This window comes from Diachasma alloeum, unplaced genomic scaffold (assembly GCF_001412515.2).
Source record: "Diachasma alloeum isolate Michigan unplaced genomic scaffold, Dall2.0 Dall_scaffold_00782, whole genome shotgun sequence".
Taxonomy (NCBI): domain Eukaryota; kingdom Metazoa; phylum Arthropoda; class Insecta; order Hymenoptera; family Braconidae; genus Diachasma; species Diachasma alloeum.
Window position 1 is genome coordinate 364,502 of NW_021680912.1, and position 12,208 is coordinate 376,709.

The following is a 12,208-nucleotide window of genomic DNA, read 5'->3' on the forward strand; positions in this document are numbered from 1 at the left end:
CCCCTAAAAAGGAACTACCGGGGCTTCAAGAGGGCATCCACGCCAGTGAAATCGACCAGGTTTTGGCCAGGTGTTCAACAGTCTACCCTGCGACAGCCGTACATACACCCTTCGATTGAGCAACGAGAGAAAAAAAGAATAACTGCAGCGGGAGGAGGACAGAGAGCAAACGACAGTGTAATGGAAGGAGAAGGTTTAGAGGAGTCGCGTTGGCGTGGGTCAGTAGACGGTGAACGCAGTAAGGCCAGTGGGATATTCGATACGTGGCGTTGAGAGGGGTGGTGCCACCCTAGCGTGGCACGTGGGGCAATACCAGGTGTTGCCTCGGCAGTAGCTCGGGTCGATTGTCGGCGTGTGCGCATGTGCCCGGAGCCACCGCCTGGCCCCCTCGCCCCTCACCCCTTCGGCCCCACTCTCGCAGAGCTCTCACACATCCCAAGCGATTCTCCGAGCACCTCCAAATGTCTTTCGGCCTCAATTGTTCTCCTCATTGTCTCAAAAATCACGAAATAATAAAAATAAAAACCGTTCTACTCCCCCACATTATTTTCTCCAATCCTCACAGTCTCGTAATCCTTCATTAATTATGATCTCCGAGGGCCTCGTGTACAGTGTAAATAACTGGACTCTACTGGTTGGAAAAATCGGGGTGAGCCGCAGTAAAAGTGGTGTGAGAAATAAAGGGGCGGTGAGACGCGAGGGGAATTGTAGTTTTGAGAAGTAGGGGGTGAGAGAGGGAGATATTCACAACGAAGAAGGAAGAAGTGGAACGTCTGCGCGGAGGGTTGAACGCGTCCCCTGTTGTAGGCAATCCCCCTCCCCCCCCGCGTTATCCCTGAATAATCGTGTGTGTTGGTGCACTCACTCTGCCACCGCCTGACAGTCTCTGCTGCACCCCGTAAGGGTATTGGGAAGTGAAAAGCCCGAAGCCCGCAAGAATCGTGCGGTTCCATACACCGTGAGAGACAGCAGTGGAGTTAACATCATCCAGTGGGAACGAATAACTCAATACACCACTGAGACATCGACAACGACGACATCGACGTCCTCTTCATCGTCACTTGGTATTTAATTATCAAAAATCACACATCACTGATTGATCATTTCGTCGGGGGTGCGAGAAATTTTGATTGATTATTTTTGAGGATCAATTGAAACCTTAAACGCGACAAGTGAACGAGTGATTGAGTGAGAGGCGCTGAGGTGAGGGGATTGACAGCGATGATGATTGTGGAGGATAATTGGTTAGCTGTGCATTGAGGGGCCGAATGACGAGGCACAGTGGCTCGCTTACGCCACCGAAGCCGGCTAGTGCGAGTCACCACCAGAGGAGGCTAAAAATTTGCGTTAAACGAAGCCGACGGAGACGCCGTCGGTGTCGCGTTGTCGGTGGTGAAAAATCAAATAATAAATTGTGTTGGTGATGATTACTGTGCTGGGAGTGAGCGAGTTCGAGTGAAGTTTTTATTAGCAGCAGTAAAATCTGATGAGTCAGGGCCGATTTCACCCGGAAATTCTGGCGAATTAATCGACGAACGAGAGCAACAGAGAGCTATTCAAAATGCCGCGCTGCTTGATGGCGAAAAAATGGAAGGCCTATCCGTGGCCCGATAGGCAGGATGACGAGGACACTACCAATGTTGATGCCAAGGACACCATCGAGATAACGAACACAGGGAGCGACATGATTGACACCGTCCACGATAGAAGACGAATGATCGTTGATACCGAGGAGGAGGAGATTGACGTTGTTGGTGATAGCACGAGTGATGGCAACAGGGCGAATCAGCAGACATGCTGGGGTCCACACAGCCCCACTGCCGGCACCACCGCGCCTAGTCCACCACCGCTCAATGCCTCAGGGGCACTGTACTATCACGGTAAAGCCACCATTAATTCCATAAATTTACTTTTTTTCGTCATTGCAATCTCCCCACGCCACTTATTTTTTATCTATGCCACGCCCCAAGTTCAGATTCTCCGATAGAAAAATAGGGATTCAGGGGGGGGAGAAGTATTAAATCCTCTTGTGAAAACAACGTAGCAAAGTTTTCATAACTTCACGGATTTGTTTCATAAAGTTTGTTTTACCATTTTTCTCTCCTCCTTTTCTCTCTTTTTTTTTTGTCGGAAACAGTTTCAACGACTTTTTGCGGATGACGCTTGTGCCCACTCCCCTCCGGGCGAGGCCGCGTGTTGCGCAGACTTTCAGTGTGTTACTGCTGTCTCCCTCAGCTACATTCATTCTTTCATCTTCAGCAGTCAACCCCTCTCAATCCACCCACTCCTTCCCGCTGCGTCTCAACTGTCCGGAATGAGGGGTGGTGATTCGTCTCATCCTTGAGGAAGATCCACCCTCAACAAGACGTACATGGAAGATAAATTGTGTAACCACTTACACGCGTGATACGCAACAATGAGGAGGGGGGAGAAGAATGACTCGATCCAAAATGCTCATGAGACGTGATGAAACTCCCCAAACGTCGCCAAGCTACGTCTCTAATGCCCCTTGTTATCTTATTGTCGGATTGGATTACCCACGTTCGTATAAGTTCTCATTCTCTCTCGAGTCGGAATGTTTTTTTTTATTTTCCACGGAGGCAGGGGCTGATGAGATTCCGAGAATTGATAGGACAGTCAAAAGTTTTTTTTTGTATTCCCCTCTGAGTGGAGATTGGAGTGATGTGGGCACACCCCGATGTCCACATCAGCCTCGAAGAGGATAAATGAGCCTCGAATGATCGGGAAACAATTTTTTTTTGGTTTGGAAAGCTCACCGGGATTCTCGGGTCGGAAGAGTGTTAATGAAAATAAATGACTATTGGTCACTTTCCACTGGGTTAATTGCTGTCAGATTGATTGGCAGTTTCAACGGACTTGACTGACGGCTTATCACTCGGCGGATGGATTAAACGCGTGCGTCAAACAGTTATTGCTGTTGTTGAGCCGCTGCACGGAGAAAAAAGTTTTGATCCTCCGAAATATGCCAATGATTTGTGGAAATCTGTCAAGAATTACTGGGACACGGGACTCTGACTAGAATAGTCAGCGATTTCTATCTAAATGTCAGTGGAAATTAGAGATAATATCACGAAATTTCAAGATTTAACAGTCGTCGAATTGCAATCGCGAAGGCAGTGACGTGAACCTGAAAATTAAAACGCTTTTTTGTGGTGATTTCCTTAAAGAGAAAAAAACAAATTTCAGAATATCACAGCAAAAACGAATGTCTGAATTTCACACACCTTTTGTAGACATTTTTCAGACACTAAAGAACGTCTGAATAAATTGAAAATTTTCTTGAATTTCAAACATAAATTAAGATGTTGGGGCACCGCTTCGTGGGAAAATCAGACACGTTTTCATTTTATTCCGCCGTTTTTTACTGCCTGAAAAATATCTGCAAAAGGTGTTTAAAATTCAGACAATCGTTTTTGCTGTGATATCATTAACTTTCAAGAATCTGTCCCCAATTATTGGTAATTGACTAAAATAACTGAAATTCAGTGATAGATTCCTAAAAATTAATGCCTGTCACCAGAATTGATTAAAAAATCACTGACTGCCACACAATTGAGGATACATTCCCGAAATTCAGCAACATGTCCCTGAAAATCAAAACTTTTTCTTCTCTGTATTGGTTTTCCGGGGGACGAGCATAAAAAACTGAAAAAACAGGTAGAGAAATGAAGATGGGGAGCACGGCGTCGGTTCTTCTCACCTTTCACCCACGTAATGCCTCCTTTGTAGGGGCTCCTCCGCTTCGATCCGATCGGCGCACTGCCAGTTTAGCGCCCGCGGGCCGATTGCACTATAACCCAAGCATTCTACCCTGAACTTTCATTCCCCCCCCCCCTAAATTTTCTCTTTCCTCCTCATTCTTTATGCTCCCGTGCATATAGAGTGCTATTATTATTCCCACGCGATAAAAGTAACCTTTGTGCCAGGTTTTTTATCCCTCCCTCAGACCCTAATCTCAATTCCTAATGAAAAAAAAAATTCCGAATTGACCTTATCTCCAAATATCCCCAATTCATATTTTACCCCGCATTATTTTCTGCATGCACAAATCGATTATCGCGGAAAAGACAGTGCAGACTTACTCAACAAGTGGTCAGTTCTGTACGTGATGCTCTTCAACCTAAAAAAATCAATTCGCCATTGCAATTCCAAACAGAAGAAATCGAGCGATTATTAATCGATAACAAACACGTCGATGTTTCAAACTGAAAATAAATTCTCAATTGAATCATCAGATTGGATGTGACACTGTGAGCAAAGAGATCGGATTCTGTGGCCTAGCCAGTGAGAGTAATACAATCGTATCACCGAGTGGATGGATTTAATATCGGTTTTGGGGAGGATCAAGCGGATTGTGAATAGAGAGTGGCCTCCTCGAAACACCCGAGGGTGAGGGGGGACCGGCGAGGGGTTAACAGTGGAAAATATCAACAGCCCGGCGGCGTGCAGCCGAGCGTCCATTCGATGTTATTGATCCTTTCCCCTCCTGTTGATGAAATGAATGTCTAGATACAGAGTGGGACCCTCTCCTACCTCTTTAACAACCTCCGCTTGCCTCTCGCACCCCCATTGGCATCGCAAACCACCCGCCAGCCACCCCCCACAACCCCGCGAGTCCTATCTGTTGACTTCCTTTTATTTCAAGCCAATAATAGCTGGGCCAAGCCGGAGTCGAAGATCGATAGCACAATTTTCTGATTTATTGTTCCCCATACCACCCCCCCCGCCGGCGAACTCCCGCCCATTGTTTTTTTCACCACACATGTGCAGAATATGTACGTGTTGTACCCGCGGAAGTGTAAAACGCCTTGGCGTGTAACAAATTGGATTTTAAACGAGAGCTCGCAGGAACCATTCCTCGTTAATTTGCATTCTCTGGGCATTGGAGGTTTTATTGGGTTTATTTTTTTATTGAATGCAGTCTTGAGATCTTTGAGGAGTGATTTGGGTGAAATTTCGGTCGATAGTATTGACGATTTGGTTCTTGGAATATTCGAGGAAATTCGAACTGTTGGGTTGGGGGTACACAGAGAGAAATATTCAATAAAAATTATGTATCTTTTCCGTAATTCCAGAGCGAATGTGGTTGTAGGAAATTTTACGGAACTGTCGCGGAATTTTTCCAGAGCGTTCCGTAATTTTTACCTGAATCTCCTGTGAAAAATTACGATACCGTCACTTGAATTTTCTGAGTCGATTTTCTGAGTAAGCGGTGAGCGAACTATGAGTTCCGTAATTTTTACTGAACATTTCTTTCCGTGTATGGGAATTACTGAAAATTGGGGAATTCGGCAGACTATTGTTTTGAATTATCAGTGTATTGGAGATTCAGATTGTCGTTGAAATATTAATTATCGCATAATAGGAAATACTCAAACTCATTGAATTTTCGCGACTGAGCAGAAATTTCACGGACGATTTGATTTGAAAATAAATTCGAATTGAATTCAGAGGTTAAATAATGGGGATTTTGGGGACAGTTTAGTGGTAATTTCCGGAAAAGTGAGATTGAATTCCATCTGGATAAAGAAGGCCTGAAATTTCGCGCTCCTATTGTAATTCAAATCAATTTTTCTCAATCTCCCTAACATTTACTGAAAAGTTTGAAACGAAATTTACATTTTCCATTTTTTTTCCGTGCAATTTCTCGTTTTCTCGTTTCTCGTTCATATCCAGAATAATCTTGGCTCCCCTCTTGTCAACGTTAAAATCCCATCCAACAATATCCTATGACACCACAAAAATTTGGAGCTATAAATTTCCCCTCTTCAATTTTCTCAGTGTCATTCTTCAATGCCAAGACTGGATGACATTTCAGTGGAAATATCACTCTTTCAAAATTTTTTTAATGTCCAGAAAAGTTCGATTCAATCAGACCAAAGTAAAAAAGCATTACGCAATTTCATATTTCAATCATAATTCAAGTTTCCACCTTCCATTTTTCTTCAGTATGTAAACTAACATCGAGAATAATCTTGGCTGCCCCTTATCCTGCGCCGCCACAAGGATTTAGAACTATAAATTTCCCTTTTTCAATTTTCTCAATCTCATTATGCACCGAGAATATTGTCCAAAATTGTTAACAATTGACGCGAAAAACTGAGACCAAAATATATAACCCCCTGACTGTTTTCACTGCCCCATTAATTTCCATCTCCTCCAACTTTCAGTGCAGAATTTGATAAAAGTGACATTCCCTCCCTCATAAATAAAAATTTGTGATAGAGCCAGCCAAGTGGCACCCTGTGATCGAACGTCAAAACGGCACGATCTTGATAACAATCACGTGAATGTTTTGAGCTGGTGTACGCTCCTCGTATCCCTCACAGTGCGGTAGCGAGTGTCGTTTGAAACGAACAGATGCAAGGCCGTCACGTATTATTTCACCCATATTTCGTTCCTCCTTTGCATCGAATATTTTTCATGCAACAGATACATACAGGGGTGGGTTCTTCGTCCTCATTTACGTGCATAATACAGTGATTATTTTTTATAACAACAGTGTTCACCCCCCAACCACCGGTTACCCAGTCGCTGCATTTGTACCTTGTATATGTGTATATGTGCAGAGAGGCCGATAATGGCGGCACATGGCAGAAACAGCTGTCGTACGACCCAGCAAATGGAACTGTTCTCCAGTAGCCGCTGGGGGGACTGATTCACGATGATTCAAATATTTATACCGCGGGGGGTATTTATCACTCATTTTTCCCCCGTGAAAATCCATCCGGATAGTTTTCTTTGAACACTTTGGGTCAATTTACCCAATAATTTTTTCCCCACTTAATTGAAAAAAATTCTATCACAATAGTCAAAATTTCAATATTTTTACGAAATTTTTAGAGTAAATATTGTCGTTTCTGCTGGATTCATTGCAAAATGTTGAATAACTCGACATTTTGTGGACAGTTTAAGAGTATTTTTCGATAAAGAGCTATTGAATTCAATTTAAGAGAAATAGGTTCACAAAATTTCAAGTTTGAATTGAAAATAAAAAGTAATTTACAAGTTTCGAGTCGAAATAAGATAGACTTGACAATTAATTTAGGTTTCAAGAATATCCTTTCCTGAATTTTCCTAATTTTTACTCATTTTCGTTAAGGAATTTAACTGAAGTTCCCAATTTCGATAGATTTTTTCAGCAAATTGTGAATTTTCAACGACGAGATTCATGTACACGATTCATGTACAACATTCAATTGATTTCAATATTGAATGTTAATAAAAAGTTTGAAAATTCAACCTGTCAATTCGATCCAAGTGACTTCAAATTCCCACCATTTAAAAATTCTCACGCTGTTATTTAACCCATAAAAAAACCCAGCCAGAAATTCTAATATAAATTTCTCTCCATGTATTCTGTCCCGTCATTAAACGCCGAATTCCTCCACGAGCTCGTCTCTATCTCGAGAAGGTTTCAAGATCATTATTCGAGGGAAAATCCTTGCGGGACCAGAGGCGTGTCCTGAATGAATAATGTACCATTCCGGTGATCGGAGCGATTTATTACACTCCTCAGTGGCAGGACCTATATAGGGCTCCAAGAAAAGGGTACGTGAATGCCTCTGTGCAGGAGAGTTGAAATTCCAAATTGGCACTGGAGGGCAGAGGGTTTGCCCCAAAAAAAACCCCATCACTATCGCCCAAGTATGAGAGTAAGAATGCCATTGGTGAAATAGAACGACGAAAACTTTTCGTCAGACGGAAAATCTCGTCCGTACAGACTGTGGAATCCGCTTTGAGAGAATCTCGAGGACATCTCAGAATTTCAAACTTCTCGTTCCCCCTTCGACAAAGCGTCGTTGATGTTTTCAAATTCAATTCCATGTATCCTCTCGCACCCCCACCCCTATTTTCCATGACAAACACCGGAATTTTTTCTCCGTGAGAAAGATCCGCCCCGAAAAACTTGAGCCCCTGGCATTTGAAAACCCGAGGCCATAAACCGTAAATCGTGTAGTCGCGTGCCCTTCACAAGAACACACAGTGTTATATGATGCAGATGATCCCCGGCTACTGTCACATTAATCCTGAATATATCTCTCTTCCACTCGATCAGTCGAGTTCGATCCCTCAGTTACGGTTACGCCTCACTAGACCTTTTGAAGCTTCCCACACCCACCCCTCACCCCCCCATATCGCCAATTCTGCGATTAAACCCAGCACCATCGCAACAATTCATCTCGAAATAACCATTGAAACTCTTCTGATTACTGATCATTGAAAAGTACAAGCTTGATGTTGCCGGCGACAGTAATTCGTCGCTGCTGGATCTCCTGAATCCCCAATTCGAAGAGAGAAACCTTCGCTCTGATTAATATCGTTACTCGCATCAGCGATCGACTCAATCAAGTCCGCATGAAGCTGTTTCCGGAGAATTCTTCCTAGTCTTTTCTGTGTCAGAAATTTCTTGAAATCATTCATCAAATTTTTTATTCGTCTTGAAAATTAAAGAAAATTTTTCAATAGATTAAGAATTCAGAAAACTTGTTGCCTGAATTATCCCGATTTTCAATATTGTCCAGTGTCATATGGACCTGCAAATTGAGAATTCATTAAATAGTCAAGAAATTAACTGATCCGCCAATAAAGAAATGTACATTAATTTCCTGTAACTTTGTCGTTGTTAAAAATTACAAGAGTAATGTTCAGTGCATTCCACCCCCAAATTATCAATCTCTCTTATCCAAAATTTTCCACCCACGTTTCCCTAAACATACTGTCCACTACTATTCTTCCTGTTAATCTACCTTTTCATATCATTTCATATTTTCTTAATTTTTCACAATTAATGTCAATGCTTCCCCCCTCTCATCAAATTTAATGTTCTCCACCTCTACCGGCCTTTGCGCTCCACATCCGTAATTTTTACCGCACATATCATCGCCGTAAAGCCAAAGGGGCGTAAAAGCTATGCTTATACACACGACTTACGCCGCTTTGGCCCTACTACGATATAAACGATCGAATAAAATGAACGATTGAACCAATGAAACTTCTGTCTTTCAGGTTACGCCCACGAGTCGTGGTTGAATCACGAGGAGCCCCCGAAGTACGCAACGCTGCGCTCAGCAGCCGAACTAGCGAGACCAGTGTCCGAATCCCCCCCACCTCAGCACGATCACCACCCGAACATAGTCCCCCTGACCTCCCCGTCCCCCCCGCAACCCACAACGAACCTGCCACGCAACAAGAGCCTCTCCATGTGCTTCACAAGTACCGGCACAGCGCTCTCCCTGCCCCCAAAGAAGAAGGACATCTACCGGCCGTACAGCCTGCAGCCGTGCACCGAGATAATCCGCAGCTCCCCGGAGGAGGAGTTATCAGCAGCGCAGGCAATCCTGGACTTGAGTGCCTCCCCAGCAGCCCCAACGCACTCCGTCTTCATCCACACCCTCTCACTGCCACCGCCACCAGCACCAGCTGCTCAGCCAGCCGTACCAACAACCCCCCAACCAGTCCAGCAATCGCCAATACCAGTCTCAGTCCTGGTGCCAGTACCAACCCACAATGCTCAACGCCAGGTGAGCACACCTGAGCCCCGAGCCCTGGAGGAGACATCCGCCGACGATCCCACCAACTCCAACGGTGCCAGCAACAAAACCGTCGCCTACACCTACGAGGCCTTCTTCGTATCCGACGGTAGATCAAAGCGACGCTCAAGCACAGCAGCCGCTGTACCCGAGAAAGAAGCTGCCCAACCAGACCGGCCAAAGTTCACCTGCACCGAGTGCGGCAAACAATACGCAACATCATCAAACCTATCGAGACACAAGCAGACACACAGAAGTCTAGACTCGCAGTCAGCCAAAAAGTGTATTCACTGTGGTAAAGCATACGTGAGTATGCCAGCCCTGGCGATGCACGTATTGACCCACAAATTGGCCCACAGCTGTGGTGTTTGTGGTAAAATGTTCTCACGTCCATGGCTACTGCAGGGCCATTTGCGCAGTCATACGGGTGAAAAACCCTACGGCTGTGCGCACTGTGGCAAAGCATTTGCCGATCGCTCTAATCTTCGGGCACACATGCAGACACACTCCGCCGACAAGAACTACGAGTGCTCAAGGTGTCACAAAACATTTGCCCTCAAGTCGTACCTGAACAAACACCTTGAGTCGGCGTGTCTCAGGGACGATGAGCTACCACCGCAGCAGACGACTAACGGCCAGCATTCACCGCCACTCAATCGTGGATTGTAGCAGCACACCGGTGACGATGATTTGTCGGAGTCTGAGAGCTAACGACAGCATCTAGTAAATACCAATGTAAAAGTTATTTTGCGATAGATCCTTGTTTTTTTTATTTGGATTTATTTAGGTAGAGGAACAGCCGTTTCTCGATCCATGACTGGTGGCGCCACACGCGGTCTTAACGGGTCAGCAACAGGGCCGACTGGATTAGCAACAAGTGCACGAATTACGTGTTACTGGCGCTGAAGACCTTCGTAATAACAAAAAAAATAGCATACCGATGAGACCTAGGATGGGGCTGCTCTGTTCAAGAGGTTTGAGAAGTAGATTAAGTAGTAAAGTGCCAGTTTGCGGAGCGTTAAGCGTCTTCGAGTCCGCGCGGAAAGACTGTGCGGTTAAAGCGTTGGTAGTCGATCAATTCCCCTCGGGGGCATTAGAACAGAATAGCTCGAGGGGGGGAGGGGGAGGGAGATGGCAAATAACGGAAAAATGAGCTCAAACTGAGGGGGAAAAAGTCAAGTATTTTTCCAACTTTATGTTTTACTCCGTCCGAGGGGAAGAGGGAAATCCATTGACTGCCCACGCTGTGACTGATGACGATTATGAAATATAAATGTGGCAGTTATTCACGCCATGTATAGAATAACGAGGGAACGGAGATTTGCGAAGTAGATTAAGTAGAAAAGTGCCAGTAGAAAACAAAAATGATTAACATTCATAAAAAAACGTCCAGTAACTGTTAAGTCAAGCAAAAACAATGAAAATGAAAAACAACAAAAAAATTGTAATTATTAAATTAAAAACAATGAGGATTAATTTGAGAGTAAAACGTCTAATTGGTGACGTTCACAACGCTACAGTTCTAGTCACTCTAGTCGATTTTGTTTATACCTTTATCCAGGTATATACATAATTATATATATACACGAATATATTCTATACATATACAAAGGTATATATTATAAAATCTAAAAAATAACGAAAAAAAAAATTCACCAAAAAAATTAATACAAAAATAGTTTATATTACTATTAGGGGAAAATGAGGTTTCTAGTCACGCGCGAGGCGATAAATGCGATTATAATAAACCTTTTTAGCTGCCTGAATTGAATAACGCGCGTAAACGAGGACGCAAAACTTCGCGAATCTACTCTAAAACTAATAACTGTATCCTTTTTCTCGAAATATCCCATTGAAGACACCTTGAAGAGCCCTAAAAACTCAAACTAATACTCCTCTTTTCAACTTCTTCGTATTTCCGGGGCGGCACTCTCCCACATTATGCGCCTCCCCACCCCCCACGACCCTCCCCCACACTGTCTCCTTTCAATGCCGCCTATCGGCCAAGGGGCACGTCAGCCGCGCAACATTTCAGTTAATGCATGCGGTTATAGTAGTTTCATGCAGCTCAAAACTACGTTCGTATTACTTTGGCTTTTGGGTTTTAGTTTGGTAAATAGGCATTCACTGTCATTACAATCGCATTAAACCCAGTGGTATATTACCATTATCAGGGTGTTTGCTGTCCCGAGGGGGGGAGTGAAAAATGAGAACACGTGCCGAAACAAAGAGCGTAATTAAATGTCGTTTTTTATGGGCAATAAAGAAATTTCAGGAAATCCGTTTTTTTTATGAACATAGGGGAAATAAATTTTTGATTTTCAGTAACATTACACTGATTTTTAAGAACGTGTAATCGATTATTCACGGAGAAAAAAGTTGTCGGAAAGTTACGTTTGAACACGTAAAAATGACTTTTCGATAAAATTTTCAGAATCCAAGAGGAACAATTTATTTGTCATCACCTGCGTGTGAAATTAATATTTTTTCACGTTTTCCCTGAAATTTGTTTTCCCCGTGAATGAAATATTTCGGTATGATTCGATTTAATGGTGGAGTATTTCGTTCACAAAGTCACTTCCGAAAAACTGCATTCATTGACGTTGAAACGTTGCGAGCTGACGCAACAACTCACATGACGATAACCACTCCGG

At 43.7% G+C, this 12,208-nt stretch overlaps 2 protein-coding genes across 2 annotated transcripts in view; one reads left to right on the forward strand and one right to left on the reverse strand.

The window, feature by feature from the left end:
• The window catches only part of LOC107044691 (protein snail), a 63,764-nt gene that overhangs the window by 18,301 nt on the left and 33,255 nt on the right, over nt 1-12,208 (reverse strand). The window lies entirely within an intron of this gene.
• On the forward strand, nt 1,562-10,227 carry LOC107044692 (protein escargot). Its single transcript, XM_015266663.1, has 2 exons — nt 1,562-1,880; nt 9,031-10,227. The coding sequence occupies exons 1-2, from the start codon at nt 1,562-1,564 to the stop codon at nt 10,221-10,223; spliced, it is 1,512 nt and encodes a 503-aa protein (XP_015122149.1). The 3' UTR covers nt 10,224-10,227.

Coding starts and splice junctions, on each gene's coding strand:
- LOC107044692 (XM_015266663.1), top strand. CDS start 1,562: ATGCCGCGCTGCTTGATGGCGAAAAAATGGAAGGCCTATCCGTGGCCC. Junction 1,881..9,030: donor AGGGGCACTGTACTATCACG/GTAAAGCCACCA, acceptor TCTGTCTTTCAG/GTTACGCCCACGAGTCGTGG.